The sequence below is a fragment of the Vulpes vulpes genome, chromosome 1 (genome assembly GCF_048418805.1).
Source record: "Vulpes vulpes isolate BD-2025 chromosome 1, VulVul3, whole genome shotgun sequence".
Taxonomy (NCBI): Eukaryota; Metazoa; Chordata; class Mammalia; order Carnivora; family Canidae; genus Vulpes; species Vulpes vulpes.
In genome coordinates this window covers 130,163,919-130,184,643 of record NC_132780.1, presented here as the reverse complement: position 1 = coordinate 130,184,643, position 20,725 = coordinate 130,163,919, and the positions used below count along the sequence as shown (strand labels likewise).

Below are 20,725 nucleotides of genomic sequence, written 5' to 3'. Positions count from 1 at the left end.
AAACAGGACAGGAAGCATGCTGGGCAGGTGTGGCTGGTGTGGACAGCCACCTGAGGGGAGAAGGTGGGGAGACCAGGGTGGTCAGGGTCCAGTTGATGGCTAAAAGGCCAACCTCAATCAACACTGGATCTTTGGGAGGAGAGCATAGGTGTGAGTGTACCACAGCTAGAGTAATTTGCAAAAACCTGAAGGATTTCCTTAGAGTGTGTTGTGGCCCATGGAACCCCGCTGCAAGCAGCCCTGAGCCGGTCACGGGCTTGGCCTTCCAGTCCTCTCCAGGGCACTGCCCAGGCTCTGCGTGCAGGAGGAACTAGCGTGTCAGGACCACAGGTGGAGGTGGGGCTGTGACGTGTGGGAGGGCGGGGCGGGCAGCAGGTGAGTCGTTAGGTCTCCCTGGTTCCCAGCACTCGGGAGACTGAACCATGGGGGGAAAACAGGACAGGAATGAGGCCTATGGTGAGTCTGAGGGTGAGACTGTGGTGTGAGGCCCAGGATGGGAGCAGGGGCGGCCAGGCTGGGCCAGCTCTGGGGGAATGATGGTTGGGGCTGGCCCCAGGGAGAGAAGCTGAGGGAAGTCCTGGATCCCTGAAGGGAGGGTCTGGAAGGAGCTCATGGAAGGAAGTAGAGTCAGAGTCCTGGGAGGAAGATGGGGTTCAGGAGCTGAGGTCCTTCACCTGGGAGCTTTTGGGGAGTGAGGCTGGGGTCTTGTGAGGAGTTAGGGCTGGAATCTGGGTCCCTCAGGGCAGGGCCCTGGAAAGCAAAGCCTGAATGGCAAAAGGCAGGGTCAGTGTCCTGAACAGGAAGATGGGGCTCGGGGACTGGGAGGGTCTACGTGCTGCAGAGCCGGTGAGGGGCGAGCCTGGGGTCTGGGCCCCTGTCAGGAGGTGGGGTTTCAGCCCTAGACCCTGGGTCTCTGAAGGGAAAAGGTGCTAGAAGTTGGCCTGCCAGGGTCTGTGTGAGCAGTAATGGCAGGAGTGGGGTTTGTCTGGGGGTTCCCGTGAGGTGTTAGGCTGGAGGTTTCAGTGGAGAGGGGACCAGGGCCTGCCTCTGGGGTCTCTGTTAGGAGGGGGGCCTTCTCAGGATATCATGAGAGACAGGGGTAGGGACTTCACAAGGGGTTTGTGAAGGGTAAGGCCTGAGGGGAGCAGGAACAGGGAGCCTATCTGCACTCTGTGAGAAACCAGGGCCAGGAGCCTGTCCCAGAGACCCCGAGGATTAGGGGTGGGGTGTCTAGAGGAGAAGGAACTGGATCGGCAGCCCCTGGGATCCCCGTGAACAGTGAGGGTCCCTTGGGGCTTGGGGGGTCTGAGCCCCAGGTCTGCGTGGGAGGGAATCTCAAGAGGGAGGGGCCTCTAAGAGGCAGAAGTCGGGTCCCTAAGCAGGTCAGGGGAAGGAGCCAGAAAGACTCCCCAGTAGACTTCCTGGAACAGTTTTGGGTCAATCATTGACCTCACGTCTGAGAGCCATGGAGGGACAGAGTCCAGAACACCTAAAGAGAATGAATCCCACCCCTTCCCACACTCTTGCCCAGCCCTCTGTCCCCCCTCCTCTCCTCGGTGCCAACAGGGGACCCTAGCTGCAGGCCCCACCTCCTCCCTGTGTGTACTCAGGGAGGACCAGGAACAGGACATGGCCACAATCGAAACCGGCCACAATCTCAACCGCCCACAATCTCAACCGCCAGGCTTAGTATCACCCTGACTGCTCACCCAGAGACTGGCAGTAGCCTGGGGTCCCCTTTAGCAGAGATGAGGTGGGGAGCAGGAAAATAGGGGCCCTCCCTGTAGGAGTTAATGCCTTGGGCTCCAGGCTCTTTCCCCATGGCCTTGGGCCAGAGGGCAGAGGTAGGCCTGGGGCAGCTGTGGGGAGGGGCTATGACCTCCCTCAGGTGATGCTGTGGATCTGCGCCCACCCTGGTTGGAGTACAGGGAGCGGAGAGGGATAAGGATTGGGGCGTAAGAGCCAGAGGTGGCTTGACTCAGAATCCCACATCGCAGGAGAGGAAGACACAGGACAAATGGGCAGGAAGTGAGCAGGAGGTGAAGGCTATATCCCTGGCTGCCAGCCTCAAGATAGGAGCTGGAATCAACCTGAAAAGACCCCCTTTCCCCCTCCTTCCAAAGCCAACTTGGTAGAATTCGCGGTGAGCAGTCAAGCTGCTGACCAGGCCCTAATCCCACCTCTGTCTCCTACTCTCCAATTCTCCTGTCAGCCCTACCCCCAGTCCATCTCCCCACCTCCTCCCACCTTGAACTCTGGAGGGACAGGGGTATCCTGGGCCCCAGTAGGATCCCGCTTCAGGGCAGGATGCAGGAGGGACAGGAGATGGGGAGCCATCTGCTCAGGGCCTCACTCTCCATACACCTGCCCGTACCTCTCAGGGAAACCGGCCAAATATGACCCCTCCTTTCGAGGTCCCATCAGGAACAGGTAAGTTCTGGGCACTGCCTCCAATTAGGGGGCGGGGGATCTTGATTTTGCTTTGTATTTTACTGAAATATTGGTAAGAAGGTCATAGAAAAGAGAACTCCTGCCCCAGGAGAATAATGCCCCTGGGTGAATATTTGAGTCTGGAGCGGGCACAACGGGGCTTCTGGGGTGCTGGGATGTTCTGTTTCTTGACCTGGGCGTGTCCTCTTTGGGCAAATTCATCCAGCCAGGCACTTATGAGGTGTTCACTTCTCTGTGTCATACTTCAGAAGTATTTCTGTCACCCAAAAAACTGTTATTTTGGTGTGTGTTTTTGTTTTTTTGGGTTATTTTGCTGCCCTCTCCTTCCTGAGGACACATGGAAACAAGCACTTGTATTTACTTCCTGGTGCATTGTGAGAAAAAGATTTTCTTAGAAAAATAAAATAAAACCTACTGAGGCCCATTCTCCAGCATCCCCCAAACTCCAACTTGTGATACCTCTAGACCACATGCCCTGCCTCCCCCTCCAAAGGCTTCCACCACTTCTCTCCCAGGAGCTGCACAGATGTCATCTGCTGTGTCCTCTTCCTTCTCTTCATTCTGGGTTACATCGTGGTGGGGATCGTGGGTGAGTTTCCAGCAGCGGAGCAGCATGGGGGCAGTGGCTGGGGGCAGGAACCAGGGCAGGAGCCATCCCCGAGGCTGCTCCCCACCACCTCACCCCAGAGTCTGGCCCTCTGGTGATTCATCTCTGTGTCTGCTTCCAGCTTGGGTGTATGGAGACCCCCGGCAAGTCCTCTACCCCAGGAACTCTACTGGGGCCTACTGTGGGGTGGGAGCCAACAAGTGAGTATGAAGGCAGGGAGAGGGGCAGACGAGAGGTGAGGTGGACAGCGGGCAGAGAACACAATCCCAGCACTCAGGCTCCAGCTCCTTCCTCTGTTGCTCACCTGCCACTATCCTCTCTGAGTCTCACCACTCTAAGCCACATTGAACAGCCTCCATTCCTGGCCGGTTGGCTTTTGAGTGTCCCCAGTAATGGGAGACAGAACCATGGTTAAGTGCATAGGTTTTAAAGTTCAGAATTTGGCGTTTGATTCCCCAGCTGGGCTCAGTAGGTTCTGGTCGCATGGCCTTGGGCAAGGTGGTCAACCGGTCTGAGCTTTGATTTCTTCACCTGAAACACCAGGGTGATCCCCGAAGCCATGCCATCATTTCCACATGCAGGACGCTTCCAGTAAATAATAAAACCTTAACAATTATGCAGGGTTTACTACGTTCCAGGCAGATGGTGTACTTTGCACACCCAAGCTCATTCAAGCCCTGTGAAGTAGGTACTATTTCCTTACACCTGATGGAATTGAGGCAGTGGGCAGTGAAGTGACTTGCTCAAGGTCATAAAATTCTTAACATTTGTTAGCAGTTCCGATGCTCAATTACTCTAGAAAATTTTCCGGTGCTTCCTGTATCTCCCCAGCTGACCTGAGCTTCTTAAGGCCAGTTGCTGAGCAGTGTGCATCAGGGTGTGGGCCCCCCACCACCCTCCGCTGGGCCCTGGCAGTCCTCCCCTCTCCTCGCACCTGACGAGGCCCTGACACCCACACTTCCTTCCCTCCCGCAGAGATAAACCATATCTTCTCTACTTCAACATCTTCAGCTGCGTCCTAACCACCAATGTCATCACAGTCGCTGAGAATGGCCTGCAGTGTCCCACACCCCAGGTCAGACCCTGGGACCTGCCTTTACCCAGATGGCCCCAGGGTCCAGGCCCCAGCTCCTCAGCATGCTCTCTGCCCCCAGGTGTGTGTGTCCTCCTGCCCCGAGGACGCATGGACCGTGGAGGTCAACCAGCTCTCACAGAAGGTGGGGGAGGTCTTCTACACGGCAAACAGGAACTTTTGTCTGCCAGGCGTGCCCTGGGATATGGTGAGAGCTGTCTGTAATGTCATTGCTGTGGTCAAGGAGGAGTCACATGGGTGGGGGAAGGTGACTATGGTAGTGGTGTTGTGGGGGCTCCTTCCTTCATCCTGCTCTGTGTCTGTGATCTACGTGTCCTCCCCGGCTCCCAGCCAGTGATCCAGAGTCTGCAGCAGGAGCTCTGCCCCGGTTTCCTCCTCCCTTCCACTCCAGGTGAGAAGAAGCTGCATTCTCTCCTCGGGCAGCATCTAGTCCTATTTTCTTATTGCTCAAATGAAGAAACCAGGCCCAGAGAGAGTAAAGCCATACAGTTTGGCAGGACTGGAATTAGCACTCGGTCTTCATTTCACTCTCTGCAGCCTGATCCTGTAGTCAGATGCTCTGTTTATCGCGCACGTGCTGGGCACCAGGCACCCAGGAGAGACGCAGGACAGACGCTGCTTCCTGTTTGAGCTACATTTTAGGGGCAGAGATCAGAGATGTTGGCAAAGACATTGCATGAGTGTTTCAGGGAAACACACCTGGGAAAATATACCCACACACGTTAATGTTTGTGCACTGGAACAGACTAGATGTCCATCCCTACTCACAAGCAAACGTGGCTGGGTGATTGGGATCATAATTGACTTTTCAATTTTTCCTATATGTTCTTCTTTCCAATAGTCAAAGTTATTTTTTAATAGAAAAAAAATTTTAATTATAGCATGAGAAACAATACCCAATTTTCGATATAAGTACAATACAAAGTAGCTCCAATGAATGCTCCAAACCCAGATCTAGATTCCAGCACTTTCCAATCCTGTGGTCTTGGACCAATTACTCAACCTCTCTGAGCCTTTTTTCCTCACCTTTAGAATGTAAATGCCAAAGCCAGCCTGCTTAGTAAAGTCATTGGGAGGGTGGAGATAAATGGCTCTTTAGGCACATAATAGGTGCCTTAGAAGATGGGAAAGGGGTGAGAAGGCTTCTTGGAGGACAGGACATGGAGATGGAGCTCAACTGGGAGTAATGGATGGGATTTTTTGACAGAGAACACTCAGAGAGAAGCTCGCCAGAGAGCAGAGGTACAGAGGTGAGGGGAAAGTGGGCTGAGCCCCAATGCAGGGGCTTTGAACTGGCCAGGGAGCGCGGGCACTCCAGAGCAGAGCTTCTGGAAGTGTCTGAGCTGCAGAATGACGTAGAGCCTTAGAATGATGAAGCATAGTCTCCCTGGCTCGGGCCAGAGAGTGGTGGGTTATAATGGTGGGTTAAGGGTGGAGTGTAAGAGTCAGGCCAGAGGAAATGAGGGTCTCAAACCGGAAGCAGCAAGGACTGGAGGAAGAGGGGTCCTGAGAAACAGTGAAGGAAGCTGGACAGGGCTGTGTGGGGCAGGAGCGCCCTCTTGGCTGTGTAGTCAGGAGCAGCTCTCTGTGGGGAGGTCAAAGCCCATCTCTCTCCTCCCTTCCCTAAGGCCCACTGGGGCTCTGGGTGGAGGCCAGAAGGTAAAACTCTGGGCCCTCCCACCCAGGACCCCACTGGTTCTCTCCCTCCAGCTCTGGGGCGTTGTGTTCCGTTCTTGAATAGCACTCCACCTGAACTCCCAGGGATCTCCGGCAACACCTCCATCTCCCAGGGGATCAGGTGGGCATCCTCCTGTCCCCGCATCTCCGTCCCACACCCTTCCCCCCCAACATCCCCACCCAACTCTGTCCCTCTCCAACAGTGGTCTTTTTGACATCCTCAATGCCCGAGACATCAGTGTTAAGATCTTTGAAGATTTTGCCCAATCCTGGTATTGGATTCTCACGTGAGTCACCGATTTTCCTACTCCCTCCTTCCCTGCTGCCCTCCCCAATCCTCTGTCTCCTAGCCCAACATCTGAAACAGAGACTTGGACAGAGAAGGAGCCAGAGCTCAGAACTGACCCCAAACCCAACAAGATTTATAAGAGAAAGGGAGTCTAACCTGAGGATATTGAGAGTGTGAGGCATTTGGGAGCTTCTGAAAGGGATAAGATTTAGGGGGGAGGCTCTCACCTACCCCACCCTGCCTGCAGTGCCCTAGGTGTGGCTCTGGTCTTGAGCCTGCTGTTTATCCTGCTTCTGCGCCTGGTGGCCGGGCCCCTGGTGCTAGTGCTGATCCTCGGGGTGCTGGGCGTGCTGGCATATGGCATCTACCACTGCTGGGAGGAGTACCGAGTGCTGCGGGATGAGGGTGCCTCCATCACCCAGCTGGGCATCACCACCAACCTCAGTGCCTACCGCAACGTTCAGGAGACCTGGCTGGCGGCCCGTGAGTGCCCCGCCCGGCCCCTCACCACCAACCACCCAAGGGCCGCCTGGGGCCGCGCTGGGCCCTGGCCTGACGCAGCCTCTCTGCTGCCTGTCCACTCTCAGTGATCGTGCTGGCCGTGCTCGAAGGCATCCTGCTGCTGATGCTCATCTTCCTGCGGCAGCGGATTCGCATCGCCATTGCCCTCCTGGAGGAGGCCAGCAAGTCAGAACCTGTCTGGGAGGGAGATGGGGCAGAGGACAGGGGCACAGGCATGGCGTGGCAGTGCTGGGAAGGTGGCCAGTGGCCCTGAAGGGGAAGGGCAGAAAGACGCTGCGGTTAACACGGCTGTGACTCAGCTTACCCGTCTGTGAAGTGGGGGCAATAATATTTCTTACTTTGTAGAGGATTAAATGAGTTAGTGTCTTGTCGGGTTCCCAGAACATGAAGCAGCCCCTCCATCGGGAGCAGCGTTGTGGTGGTGGTGGTGGTGGTGGTGGTGCAATAGCAGGAACCCAGGCAAGGAGGAGAAGCAGCAGCTTATTCACAACCAGGACCTACCTGCCAAATCTGTCAAAAGATCATACTTTAAGGACTCTATTCTCTTACTTGCCCTGAAGCCCTGAGGCTGCCCCAGGTGGCTTCTCTGATTCTTGAGCCTGATTTATTCCATTCAGTCCATTCCATTTTGTTCAATGAGGACCTACTGTGTGCCCAGCCTGGGGGGCAGAGCAGGCCCTGGCAAGGCAGGGACCTGGCCAGGATCAGCCCCACTGGAAGGTGGGTGGGCGCTAGGGACTGCGGCCATAGCGATGGACTGCTCTTACCTCCCTACAGGGCTGTGGGGCACATGATGTCTACCCTGTTCTACCCACTGGTCACCTTTGTCCTCCTGCTCATTTGCATTGTTTATTGGGCCATGACCGCCCTGTATCCTTTGCCCACGTGGCAAGCCCTCCTGGGGCGGGGGTGAAGGCGGGATGGGGGGTAGGGGAAGGGGCAATATTTGCCAGTATGATGCTGTAGTGCAATTGGGAGAAAGTGCCCCTTCCTCTGGGCAGACACAGCCCTGTCCCTGGACAGAGTTGAAAGACTGAGCCCAGGCTGATTTCCAACACTTTGTACAGTAAACAACCTGTACAAGTACCTGGGAAGATGTCCCTGGGGAGGGGACCTGTGGAGACCCCATGTGACTATACCTTCTTCCTTGACTACCCTCTGGGTACCTGGCCACATCGGGGCAACCCCAATATGTCCTCTGGGCGCCCAACGCCAGCTTGCCCAGCTGTGGGAAAGTGCAAATGAATACATCATGCAACCCTATGGTGAGTGAACTGCTATGGACATGGAGGGGGCACCAGTAGGGCTGGGGTGACCTGAGGGCCAGCTGGTCCAAATCCCTAATTGCTTGGCAGAGACTGAGGGCCAGAGAAAAAAAGGACTTCCCTCAAGGTCACACAACAGGCCCCCAGCAGAACCAGAAAGGGAGCTAGCCAGGGACTCCAGAGCTGGTTGTCCTCCCACTCAGCCACCCGTTACTCAGAGAAGGAAACTGAGGCTGGAGGCAGCATGCAGCCCTGGGAAAGCCCAGTACCAGCACTTCCACCCTCCCTTGGACTTGCCTCTGCCAGGAGGACTATGAGCCACTGCAGCTTCCAGTCTCAGTCCATTCATCTGTAAAATGGAGACAATCATACCTGCCTCTGGGGGTGGCTGAGAAGATTGAATGACATCAGGCACATAAAGTGCTTTTGTACAATATCTGGCACCCGATAAGAGCTGATAACTGTAGATGGGTTTTGTTTGGTTTTTTAAAGTCTTTTTCCCTGCGAGCACAGTGCCCGAGGCAATCGGCAGGCAGGAGTCCTGGGGGAAAAGCAGAGAAAGAAGCTGCTTCCCCGCACTCTCCCCTGCAAGGTTCCCAGAAAGTGGCCCCAGACTGCAGGGCATTTGCTGTTCTCAGAGCCTTCATGCGGCCACTTCTGGAGGCAGGGACCAGCGGCTTTGCTCAGGGCATTCGCACTCTAATACAGGCAAGGGAGGCTGGTTTACATTTAGGGAGGACCCACCCTGTGCCAGGCACCAGCTATGCAAAGCTCCAAATGACCTGGTTCTTCCAGCTTGCTCAGGATCTAGCAGCAGAGACTGACACAAACCCACAATTACAAAGCGGGATGGTGGTTTATATTCTTATTGTAAAATTTCAAACACACACTCAGCAATTTCATCAATTCTCAAGATTTTTGTCACATTTGCTGGGAAGGGTTGTTTTTTTACTTCTGTGTTTTTTACTTTTTATTATGGAGATTTTGAAACACATACAAACCCTCAATTTCCCACTGTCCTTGTTTTCCTTTCTTTTCTTTTTTTTTTTTTTTAATTTATTTATTCACGAGAGACACAGAGAGAGGCAGAGACACAGACAGAGGGAGAAGCAGGCTCCCCGTGGGGACCCCAATGAGGGACTGATCCCAGGACCCCGGGATCCTGACCTGAGCCAGAGGCAGATGTCCCCACACACTGTCCTTGTTTTCATCCATCTCCACCCACCCCCTCTGTTCCCACAATTCTTTTTTCCGGAGTTTCCTTAAAGGCAAATTCTGGACATAAGTGCCAATCCACCTGTAAACACATCAGATTGAGTCTGGACATACAATGACTTTTTACTTTTCTTTTTTAAGTAATCTCTACCCCCTAGTGTGAGACTCAAACTCACAAGAGTCACATGCTCTACTGATTGAGCCAGCTGGGCACCCCGACAGATAAGTATTTTCAAAAGGGTCCCTGGGTGGTTACGCATCTGACTCTTGATTTCAGCTCAAGTCATGATCTCAGGGTGGTGGGATTAAGCCCTGTGTCATGTTCCCGGCTCAGTGGGGAGTCTGCTTCTCCTTTTTTTTTTTTTTTAAAGATTCATTCATTCATTCATTCATTCATTCCTGAGAAAGGCAGAGACCCAGCTAGAGGGAGAAGCAGGCTCCATGCAGAGCCCTATGTGGGACTCGGTCCCTGAACTCCAGAATCACACCCTGGGCTGAAGGCAGATGCTCAACCACTGAGCCACCCAGGGGTCCCATGTTTCTCCCTCTCCCTCTGCCCCTCTCCCCTGCTCACACTCTCCCTCTCTAAAATAAATTTTAAGGGCAGCCCCAGTGGCGCAGCTGTTTGGCGCCGCCTGCAGCCCGCGGTGTGATCCTGGAGACCCTGGATGAGTCCCACGTCGGGCTCCCTGCATGGAGCCTGCTTCTCCCTCTGCCTGTGTCTCTGCCTCTCTCTGTGTCTCTCATGAATAAATAAATAAAATCTTTAAAAATAAAAAATAAAATAAATTTTAAAATCTTAAAGAAAGAAGCATAACCAAAAAAATAAAACAAAATAAATTTGAAAAAAAAAAAACAAAAAGCATAACCACTCTACCATTATGACACCCAACAAGATTAAGAGTAACTCCTTTATACCATCTATACCCAGTCCATTCATTTTTGCTAGAAAGCATGTTGGTCGAAGTTGCAGGTGCTGTTTTAGAGGAGATTGCTGACTGAGTGCCAGGGAGAGAGCTAGGGGCTGGTCACACTTGCCTCCACACCATTAAGGCTGGGCCCGTGTAGACTGGGAGCTCTTGTACCCACGTGGAGCCTGGAGGAAAACTAATCACTGTCACACAGTAGGCAGTATGAACCCAACACGAACCCGGAGAAGGATCTCCTGGAAGGAAGTGGCTTCCTCAGCTCGGGGCGGCTGCTATTCTCTCTCTACTCCAGGAGTGGCAGGAGTTGGCTGGGAGTGAGCCTACTCTGTCACCCCCAGGCCCAGCCAGTGAACTCCTCGTGCCCAGGGCTGAGGTGTATCTTCCAGAGCTACTCATCCACGGGCCTGGTTCAGCGTTCTCTCTTCAACTTGCAAATCTATGTGGTCCTGGCACTATTCTGGACTGTCAACTGGGTACTGGCCCTGGGCCAGTGTGTCCTGGCTGGGGCCTTTGCCTCCTTCTACTGGGCTTTCCAGAAGCCCCAGGACATCCCCACCTTCCCCCTGAGCTCTGCCTTCATCCGTACACTCCGGTAAGGTCAGGGCAGGGGGGCTGGGAATGGGGAGCCTGGGAGCCTCAGGGGTCCTGGAGCCATCTCTGCCCACGCACCCCGCCCCCCAACCCTCCTGCAGCTACCACATTGGGTCACTGGCCTTTGGAGCTCTCATCCTGACCCTCGTGCAGATGGCCCGAGTCATTCTGGAGTACATTGACAACAAACTGAGAGGTGAGCAGCTGGCCCCTCAGGGAGGGGCTGTCAGGGGCCAGTGACCAAACGTAAGCTCCCCCTTTACTCTCAGGATCCCAGAACCCTATGGCCCGCTGCATCATGTGCTGCTTTAAGTGCTGCCTCTGGTGTCTGGAGAAGTTTATCAAGTTCCTAAACCGCAATGCCTACATCATGGTGAGCCCCACTGCACAAACCCCTTGTTCTGGGGTCCCCTGGCCCAGGCCCCTGCCCTGGCCCAGGTAAGCTCCACACAGGTAATTCTGACTTTTCAACCTCACTCAGATCGCCGTCTACGGGAAGAATTTCTGTGTCTCTGCCAAAAATGCCTTCATGCTGCTCATGCGGAACGTTGTCAGGTTGGGCTATCCTCCACCCCCCTGATCGCCCACCCAAGGCCAGCTTCACGGGCATGCTGTGCTCTGAAGGGCCTCAAGCATGGCCTATTGCTCTGCTGCCTCCATCTTGAAGTGTGAACCATTTTCATTTTGCATCTGTCACAGCAGCTGATATCGCCAATCCAGTTCCTGGCCCTGCCAGGCCCCTCATGCCTTACCCACCTCTACTTCCCATACAGGGTGGTTGTGCTGGATAAAGTTACAGACTTGTTGCTGCTCTTCGGGAAGCTGCTGGTGGTTGGAGGTGTTGGTAAGGGCCAGGGCTGGGAGTTACGGGGACAGAGGGCAGAGGCACAAGGCAGCGGAAGAGGTAACCACAGAGTAGTGATGACACTGACCTTCATGTCTCTCCCACAGGGGTCCTGTCCTTTTTTTTTTTCACCGGTCGCATCCAGGGGCTGGGTAGACACTTTGAAAACCCCTCCCTCAACTATTACTGGCTGCCCATCATGGTGAGTGACTCCCTGGCTCTGCCTCACAAGCCAACCCCAGAAAGGAACTCTAACACGCCCTGTATCTTCCAGGTCTCCATCCTGGGGGCCTATGTCATTGCCAGCGGCTTCTTCAGTGTTTTTGGCATGTGTGTGGACACACTCTTCCTCTGTTTCTGTGAGTGAACTCCCTACCACTTCCCCCACATTTCAAGGTACCAGATTGTTTAGGGGTTTTGGGGAGTTAAAGGAGCCAAAGTCAGAGGAAGCCTCCTCTGCCATCCTCAAACCAGGGATTTACAGAAGAAAGGAGGAAATGAGGTGCCAGACTGGCAGGATCTCCCAAGAAAGAGCATTTCAGCGCAAAGCCCTCTGGGACCTTTCCCTAGAAAATAGAAGGTACAAGTTAGCCACAAGAGCCTTCCCAGCAGGTGGCTGTAGTGAGTGGGGATTGTCTCACCCTCATATGACCTCGAACAATACCGGGTTAATCCCCACACGTCAATTTATGTGGGGATTCTTTTTTTCTTTCTTTTTTTTTTTTTTTTTTTTGATAAATATAGTACAATGTTGCACACGTATTTTCTTTTCCATAGGATTTTCTTAACATTTTCTTTTCCCTAGCTCATTTTATTGTAAGAATACAATAACACAAAATATGTGTTAATTTGGGAGGGATCAAAAGCAACAGGCGGACTGTTGAAGGCTGGGGGTCAGCGCCCCTAGTCGCTGTGTCCCTCAAGGGTCAGTTCTACACGTATGTAGGGTTTAGTATGCACTGCAGTCGGCAGTAGGCGGTCGGCATGCAGTTTCCATTAAGCCCTATCACGCTATGAAATTCTGGCCTCAGTTTACCGAGGAGACACTGAGGTTGCGCAGCCTGCCCAGTGGGTGCCAGGCGGCCTGCCCGGCCTCCCCGACTCTCCCGGGACTGCCCCCCGCCCTCCCGGGTCCGCTCTAACGGTCCTGTTGCGGCTCAGTGGAAGACCTGGAGAGGAACGACGGCTCGGCGGACCGGCCCTACTACATGTCCAAAACCCTTCTCAAGATCCTAAGCAAGAGGAACGAGGCCCTCCCGGGGCACAAGAAGAGGAAGAAGTGAGAGACGCGCCCCGACCCAGGGCAGCACCCCTCCTGCACCGCCTCCGAGCCGCACCCCGCCCTCTAGATTTCGATTTCGTAGTTTTAAGAAAATTATTAAAGGTGGATATTTTGTTTTCTCAAAAATCCGAGACCTTTTATTTTCTCCATGAAGACTTGCAGCTTTTTTCCGCGGCCTGGCTCTTTAAGGGAGGCCCCGCCCCATGTAGCATCCCAAGGGGGCGCCGGCCCTTCGCCCCACCCAGTCAGCTTCCAGTCTGGGGCCTGGGCTCGGGGCTTCGAAAGGAACCAATTGGAAGGTCCCGCTCTAGGGCGGGAGGATCACGTGAGGAGTCTGAGCGTGTAGAGCCAATCAGAGTCGCGGAAGTGGGGCCGCGCTGGCCTCGGAGCTGAGGGGGGCGGGGCGGGGCGGGGCGGGCGTGCGGAGGGCCTGGTCAGCTGAGCGGCTGCAGCCCGGCTAGCCGTGGGCGCCCGAGTCCCGGCGGCCAAGGACGGGGTGATGGCGGGTCGGCCCGGCGCAGCGCTCCCGGGCAGACCTGGGGGCCCGCGGATGCCGAGGTGCTGGGGCGGCTGGCGGGTTCGGGCACTCGCCGCGACCTTCCTGCTGCTGTGGCCGCTGGCCGGGTTGGGGGCTGGGATAAAGAACGACTTCAGTCTGGTGAGAGGCCCCGCATGTGTCCCCGTCCCCGACCCACGCGGGTCGTTCAGGCGCAGGACCCCCGGGACAGCGTCCCCCGAGTCCCCTCTCCCGAGGGACCCTCCCGCCCTCAGACCCCGCCCCTCCGCCCCCTGCCAACCCCTCCTTCTCCCGGCCTTCGTGCCCCTGACATCCGAGTCCGCTCCGTTGGGCTCCTTCCCCTTCTGTGGGCCTCCAGCCCCCGCTGCCCAAAGGCGTCTTCTCCCCTCGTCGCTCTCCCCGCTCCGAGCCCCCAGCTTGGCAGCGAACTCTCCTCCAGTGCCCGTTCCTTATTCTGGGTGCCCCCCACCCCCGCTCTGAGCCCCCACATCTTCCCTTTCCCAGGGAAACTCCGAACCACGATTACTTTTCCTAAAGCCCGAAGTCTCCGCTCTCGTTTGTCCGCCGACCCTTCCTTCCTTCCTCCTCCGTTGGCAGGTTCAGCCGCTGGTCACCATGGAGCAGCTGCTGTGGGTGAGCGGCAGGCAGATCGGTAATGTGCACACCTTCCGGATCCCGCTCATTACGGCCACTCCTCGGGGTACTCTCCTTGCCTTCGCTGAGGCGAGGAAAATGTCCACCTCGGATGAAGGGGCCAAGTTCATCGCTCTCCGGAGATCCACTGACGAGGGTATAAGGACAACTGGGTAGCAGTGGCTGATGTTAGGTCGTGTGAGTGGGGAGCTTGATCTGCCCGACGGCCCTGAGGATGGTATAGAGCCACTGGGAGGGCTGGAGGCCTGGTCCTTGAGGGGCAGAGGGGACTTAAGGAGGCAAGTAATTGGGATCCCTGGGTGGCTCAGCGGTTTAGCGCCTGCCTTTGGCCTAGGGCCCGATCCTGGGGTCTCGGGATCGAGTCCCGCATCAGGCTTCTGGCATGAAGCCTGCTTCTCCTTCCTCCTGTGTCTCTGCGCCTCTCTCTCTCTATGTCTACCATAAATAAATCTTTAAAAAAATTTAAAAAAAAGGAGGCAAGTAATCTAGAAATTGTGATCACCTAGGAGTTGAATACTTGGTTTTTTTTTTTTTTTTTTGAACACTTGTTATATACTAACATGATATAGTTCAAGATTCCGTGACTACAGTTGTGAATAAGGCAGACCAAAAACTCCCTGCCCTTGTGGGGCTTATATTGTCTGTGGGGAAACAGATAGTAAACATAATAGGTAAATTTGGTTTTTGTGTTGGAAAGTGATCAATATAACAGAGAGAAACAAAACAGGGTGCTGGAGATTGGCTGCAACTTTAAATAGATGACTTTTGAGTCAAGGAGGTGAGAATAACCCTGAGGAACAATGTAGCAGGCAGATGTCACAAGCCTGTGCAGGTCCTCCAAGAGAGAAGTATTTGAGGAATGGGAAGGAGGCTGGGAGACACAATGGAGAGAGAAAGAGCAGCATAGGTAAGGTCAGAGAGGTCAGGTGGGGCAGGTCTGGTAGGGCCTTGAAGCCACTCTAAGGCCTTGGGTCCCTAGCAAGAGGTGGAAATGAACAAAGAGTGGTTATACAGGGCACCTTTGGAGCACTCACCCTGGATTTGTTCTCTTTTTTTCTTCAGGCAGCACGTGGTCTCCAACAGCCTTCATCGTAAATGATGGGGAGACCCCAGATGGGCTGAACCTTGGGGCAGTGGTGAGCGATATGGAGACGGGAGTGGTATTTCTTTTCTATTCCCTCTGTGCTCACAAGGCTGGCTGCCAGGTGGCCTCCACCATGTTGGTGTGGAGCAAAGATGATGGTGTTTCCTGGAGCCCACCTCGGAATCTCTCCTTGGATATCGGCACTGAGATGTTTGCCCCTGGACCAGGCTCTGGCATTCAGGTCTCTGTCCTAAGAAGGGTAGAGGAGGCTGCCTTTTGGAGAGTTTGGGAGATGCCCCTAGTTGGACTTCTTCCCAGGGAGAAGGTCTTGTGAGGTCAGGTTCTTGCTTAGATGGGATCCCTTGGAAGAAAGGGACATCCTGGGAGGATGCCAAGGGAAGGTGGAATGTTGCCCTTGCCTTCCCATTGGGGGGTTGTCAATAGGGCCATGCTGTTCCTTGTGGCACCTGTGCAGGCTGGAAAAAGGCACCCCTTCCTCTGAGCAGACACAAGCCCGTGCCAAGGGGCACAGCTTGGTGAGCTTGGCTAAGCTCCCATGCACCCATGTGGCTGGACCCCTTGTCTTGTGCACAGCCTATCCAGTGAACACCCTGCATGTCCTGAAGGAGCTTATTCTGCGCTTAGGGAGCGCTTTCATGAATAAGCTCCTTCATTCAGGCAGTTGGGGGCTTGTGGGATTTCCTCCGAGCCAGGACAGGACTGAAGGGAGCCAGATGTGTTCTCACACTTAGGAGGTGACAGGCTCCCCTGCCCTGCCCACGAGCCCCTGCTGCATCTCCCTCAGTGACACCCAGCTTCCTTCCCCACAGAAGCGGCGCGATCCGCGGAAGGGCCGCCTCATCGTTTGTGGCCATGGGACGCTGGAGCGGGACGGGGTCTTCTGCCTCCTCAGTGATGACCACGGCGCCTCCTGGCGGTATGGTAGCGGCATCAGCGGCATCCCGTATGGCCAGCCCAAGCGGGAGAACGATTTCAACCCTGACGAGTGCCAGGTCAGGAGCCCAGGGCCGCCCCAACCCAGTCCCCGCGCCCCGCCCCCAGGCACCATCGCACCCCTGGACCCAGGATCGGGCTGCCCACCCTGTGCCGTCCAGCCTGCGTCCTCAGGGGCGGGGTCCTTGGCGCTGCCCCTGTCTGGGACCTCCTAAAGCCTTGTTCTCTCTCCTTAGCCCTATGAGCTCCCGGATGGCTCAGTCGTCATCAACGCCCGCAACCAGAACAACTACCACTGCCACTGCCGAATTGTCCTCCGCAGCTACGATGCTTGTGACACTATCCGGCCGCGAGACGTGACCTTTGACCCTGAGCTGGTAGATCCTGTTGTGGCTGCTGGGGCTGTAGCCACCGGCTCCGGCCTTGTCTTCTTCTCCAATCCAGCCCACCCAGAATTCCGTGAGTGTCGCGGGGTGGGGAGGGGGGGTAGGGTGTGAGGCCCTGTGGTCTGGAGCAGGCCTGGCCAGAACCCCTCCCTCCCCAATTCTCCACCCTCTGCAGGAGTGAACCTGACCCTGCGCTGGAGCTTCAGTAATGGTACCTCGTGGCGGAAGGAGACAGTCCAGCTGTGGCCAGGCCCCAGTGGCTACTCCTCACTGGCTGCCCTGGAGGGCAGTATGGGTGGGAAGGACCAGGCCCCCCAGCTCTACGTCCTGTATGAGAAAGGCCGGAACCAGTACACAGAGAGCATTTCCCTGGCCAAAGTCAGTGTCTATGGCACACTCTGAGCTGTACGCCTGCCACGGAAGTGGGAGGCCTCAGACATTGTCCTCAGGACCCTGGGCCCATGGAGGATCTGCTAGAGATCCCTAAAAGACAGTTCCATCTTCCTTGAGACTCTAGCCTCTTGCAAAGCCAGTTTCTCTTTCACTCTGTTAGGACTGTAACTCTGGCTTCCTGCACACAGGAAGTCCTGCCCTCACTCTAGAGTGCTTCTCTAAACATCATTGCTGGCTCTGGCCCCCTACCCCTTCTGCCTTCCTGGGGTGATGATTGGTCCTTTGTTTAGGCAGGGCTAGGCAGGCCTGTAGATTTGAATAAATGTGAACTCAGGGAGTTGGGGAAGGCTGAGCTTCCTCTCCAGGGTAAGATACTAGCTATGGAGCGGGTTGGTGAAAGTCCTGGAAGGGCAATATTTGGATTCAGGGTAAAGAACTAGGTGCACCACCCACCTTGACTATTTATAAATCGAAATATTTGTAACTTAAACATTTTTAATGAAGGAGGAGGAGCATTTGTACAGTCTGTGTGATTGTGTTAATGTGCATCTTTGTGTCTGTTCTGTGTGTGCACTTCTAAGTGGCCAGGGAAGAGTTTTGAGGAAGAAGCTGATGCATTTATTGCTCATGTAGCAAATTGAATCCTCCTTTCCCTTTTACCCTCTTCTTTTTTTTTTTATTTTAAATTTTTTTTTTTTAATTTATTTATGATAGTCACAGAGAGAGAGAGGCAGAGACACAGGCAGAGGGAGAAGCAGGCTCCATGCACCGGGAGCCCGACATGGGATTCGATCCCGGGTCTCCAGGATCGTGCCCTGGGCCAAAGGCAGGCGCCAAACCGCTGCGCCACCCAGGGATCCCTACCCTCTTCTTTATCACAGAAAAACAGATTCAATTTCATAGATGTAATGAGTAGCAGGGGGAGCCCCAAGGGATATTTAAAAATCTGCCCTGTTTTGTATTGCTGAGATGGAGTCCTCTGTGATGCAGGGCGCAGGTGTGTGAAGTGCACATGGGAAGCCTCTCCCAAAAAAAAAAAAAAAAAAAGGAAGCCTCTCCCAGGCCAACATGGCAGAAAAATAAGCATATGTGAGCAAATAGCACTATCCTAAGGCAAATGCTATGAAGAGGATGGGCAGCCTACAGATGAGTGGGAAAGCCGTAGCTTTCCTGTTTGGAAAGAAAATACAAGGCCTAGATGAGGTGGTAAGAGTGGTAAAGACTGAGGAATAAGGCCTATATCCACTTACAGTTAGAGGTTTATTTTACTTTTAACGTGCTTCTCTAAGAAATGTTAGGATAATTCATTCTGTCAGAAAAAATGGAATAATCTCACTGTATGTGAGGATATGGTGCAATTATATTATATTTGATTCAGAATTTGTGATCAATAATGTAATACTTCAATTTTTTTCACTTACATTTTAAAAAACACAAAGGTAGAGAAAATAGTTTAATGAAACCCATGTACACCCCACGTGTCCAATATTTGCTTCTTCTGATTCTTTTTTTATTTCCTTTCCTTGGTTGAAATACTTTGTTTTGGTTTTTTAAAAATGTCTGGATACTCAGACTTTTTTTTTTTTTTTTAAGATTTAATTTATTCATGAGACAGAGAGGCAGAGACACAGGCAGAGGGAGAAGGAGGCTCCACGCAGGGAGCCCAATGTGGGACTTGATCCCAGGACTCCAGGATCACACCCTGAGCTGAAGGCAGGTGCTGAACTGCTGAGCCACCCAGGCATGCCTCACCCCTACATTCTTAAATATGCATCTCGTTCTTTAAAATGGAACATTTTATTTTATAACCATAATGCTATTGCCCACCCGAAACATTTAACAACTCTGGTATCATCTAATATCCAGTCAATGGGCAAATTTCATCAAATGTCTCAATATCTTGCTTCTAGTTGGTTTTTTAAAATATTTTATTTATTTATTCATGAGAGACACGGGGGGGCGGGCACAGACACAGGCAGAGGGAGAAGCAGGCTCCATGCAGGAAGCCCGACGTGGGACTCGATCCAGGGTCTCCAGGATCACACCCTGGGCTAACGGCGGCACTAAACCGCTGAGCCACCTGGGCTGCCCCTTATAGTTGTTTTGTTCAAATCAGGATCCAAAGAAAACCTACAATACATTTTGATGATGTTTCTTATGTCTAGGTAAATCCACAGTCTCACTTCCTCTCTTTCTGTTTCTTGATACCATCTATGCAGAAATAGGGGCATCTTCTTCCTCCATCCTTTGCATTTCCAGTTATCAAACCTGAAATTCCATTTGGAGGCAGTGGGGGGGGGGGCAACAGGAGGATAAGATCCCTTCCCAGATAGTAGGTGCTTTCTGCTGTGGGCTCCCCCAACCCAGGGGGCAATTCCTGTCTGCTGGTCCCTCTCTGAGTAAAGCTGAGAGTGAACAGTGGGTTCAGGTGGCCATAGCCTGACCGTTCCTTTGTAAGGAACATCAACCTTCCAGCTGACAGTTTCACCCACACACAGATGGGTTTTGTCTGAATCAGTTACTTTAAGCAGTTGTAAAATATTGATTTTAAAATTCTATTATTTCTATCCCATTTGTTACCTAGAATTCTTCAGTAAAAAAAAGAGCTTTCCCTCATCAGAGCTTTTGAGTTACTCCAAAGTGTGGTTTGTAGGAAAAGGCAGGGTAAATGCTTAATTTGCCACCTCATACCTACCACTACTCAGACTAAACTGGTTGATGCACTACTCTACCTTGGCCAGTAAAGCACACTGTTCCAACGATGCAGGGGACCCTTGCAGAGGAAGAATCTGGCCAGCAGGAGGCAAGGGGACATCTGAGGAAAGAAAGAAACCTAAGGGGATCCCTGGGTGGCTCAGCGGTTTAGCACCTGCCTTAGGCCCTGGGCGTGGTCTTGGGGTCCCGGGATCCAGTCCCGGGATCCAGTCCGGCATCGGGCTCCCTGTGTGGAGCCTGCTTCTCCCTCTGCCTGTGTCTCTGCCTCTCTCTCTCTCTGTGTGTGTGTATGTGTGTGTCTCTCATGAATAAATAAATAAAATATTTTTTTAAAAAAAAGAAAGAAACCCAGGCAGTGGGGTTGGGAGTGTGTGTGCCTGATTTTCTAATGGAGATCATGAAATAGGTATGAAGCAGGAGGAATAGAGCGGGTGGCATCTGCAGACCCAGGACATCTGTCGAATACCACTAAAAATTGCACATCTTGCTAACAGTGTCATTAGGAATACTGGAGGAGGGGGCGCCTGGGTGGGCTCAGTCAGATAGGACTCTGACTCTTCATTTTAGCTCAGGTCTTGACCTCAGGGTCATGGGTTCAAGCCCAATGTGGAACACACACACACACACACACACACACACACACACACACACACACACAAGAAAATACAATACCGGGGATGCCTGGATGACTCAGCGGTTAAGTGCCTGCCTTTGGCTCAGGGCATGATCCAGGAATCCCGGGATCAAGTCCCACATCCAGCTCCTTGCATGGAGCCTGCTTCTCCCTCTGCCTGTGTCTCTGCCTCTCTTTCTCTCTGTGTGTCTCTCATGAATAAATAAATAAATCTTTTAAAAAATGCAATACTGGAGGAAAGAGAGGAAATGATACCATGAATGTCTGACTCATGAGCTACTGTGTAAGAGGTGGCAGAAGGCTTGTGAAGAGTGACCTTGTTTCTTCTTAGCCACAAACCCTCAGCTGAGAGGATCCTCCCTAGGAGGGAGTGGGGCAGAGCCCTGGGTCCCATCCCAGACCTGCAGATTCAGTCTGGGACTTTGTATTTTACAGATTGACTGATTTGGGAGAGAGAAAAAGATAAACCCTAGTGGGGTGAGAGGGAGAGGGGGAGGGAGGGAGAGAACCTCCAGCAGACTCTCCTCTGGGTGAGGAGCCTGATGGCTGCTTAGTCTCACAACCCTGAGATCATGACTTGAGAGGAAACCAAGAGTTGGCTGCTGAACCATTCAACCAACGGA

The 20,725-nt window shown here is 53.4% G+C and overlaps 2 protein-coding genes across 4 annotated transcripts; both read left to right on the top strand.

Annotated features, from left to right (window-relative positions):
• Positions 1–377: 377 nt before the first annotated feature.
• On the top strand, positions 378–12,891 carry SLC44A4 (solute carrier family 44 member 4). 2 transcript variants are annotated; one of them, XM_072728184.1, is made up of 21 exons: positions 378–456; positions 2,382–2,430; positions 2,967–3,040; positions 3,180–3,258; positions 4,034–4,133; positions 4,213–4,338; positions 4,482–4,542; positions 5,862–5,949; positions 6,032–6,115; positions 6,365–6,600; positions 6,705–6,804; positions 7,417–7,512; positions 7,805–7,904; positions 10,387–10,640; positions 10,741–10,835; positions 10,909–11,012; positions 11,121–11,194; positions 11,413–11,483; positions 11,591–11,685; positions 11,758–11,842; positions 12,645–12,891. In XM_072728184.1, the coding sequence occupies exons 1-21, from the start codon at positions 423–425 to the stop codon at positions 12,764–12,766; spliced, it is 2,127 nt and encodes a 708-aa protein (XP_072584285.1). In that variant the 5' UTR covers positions 378–422; the 3' UTR covers positions 12,767–12,891. The 2 variants fall into 2 exon arrangements, with proteins under 2 accessions (XP_072584285.1, XP_072584291.1); XM_072728190.1 differs by having other exon boundaries at positions 6,032–6,116; positions 6,429–6,600.
• Positions 12,892–13,165: 274 nt separating this feature from the next.
• NEU1 (neuraminidase 1) lies at positions 13,166–17,279 on the top strand. Of its 2 annotated transcripts, XM_025990481.2 has the most exons (7): positions 13,181–13,423; positions 13,880–14,072; positions 14,999–15,027; positions 15,130–15,261; positions 15,851–16,033; positions 16,211–16,433; positions 16,536–17,279. In XM_025990481.2, the coding sequence occupies exons 1-7, from the start codon at positions 13,265–13,267 to the stop codon at positions 16,760–16,762; spliced, it is 1,146 nt and encodes a 381-aa protein (XP_025846266.2). In that variant the 5' UTR covers positions 13,181–13,264; the 3' UTR covers positions 16,763–17,279. The 2 variants fall into 2 exon arrangements, with proteins under 2 accessions (XP_025846265.2, XP_025846266.2); XM_025990480.2 differs by having other exon boundaries at positions 13,166–13,423; positions 14,999–15,261.
• Positions 17,280–20,725: the final 3,446 nt, after the last annotated feature.

Bases quoted from the DNA above. Each gene is read 5' to 3' on its own strand.
- SLC44A4 (XM_072728184.1), top strand. From the start codon at position 423: ATGGGGGGAAAACAGGACAGGAATGAGGCCTATG. The intron at 2,431-2,966 runs GTAAGTTCTGGG...CTTCTCTCCCAG, and splicing joins CGAGGTCCCATCAGGAACAG to GAGCTGCACAGATGTCATCT. The intron at 6,601-6,704 runs GTGAGTGCCCCG...GTCCACTCTCAG, and splicing joins GGAGACCTGGCTGGCGGCCC to TGATCGTGCTGGCCGTGCTC.
- NEU1 (XM_025990480.2), top strand. From the start codon at position 13,265: ATGGCGGGTCGGCCCGGCGCAGCGCTCCCGGGCAGACCTGGGGGCCCG. The intron at 13,424-13,879 runs GTGAGAGGCCCC...CTCCGTTGGCAG, and splicing joins TAAAGAACGACTTCAGTCTG to GTTCAGCCGCTGGTCACCAT. The intron at 16,434-16,535 runs GTGAGTGTCGCG...CACCCTCTGCAG, and splicing joins TCCAGCCCACCCAGAATTCC to GAGTGAACCTGACCCTGCGC.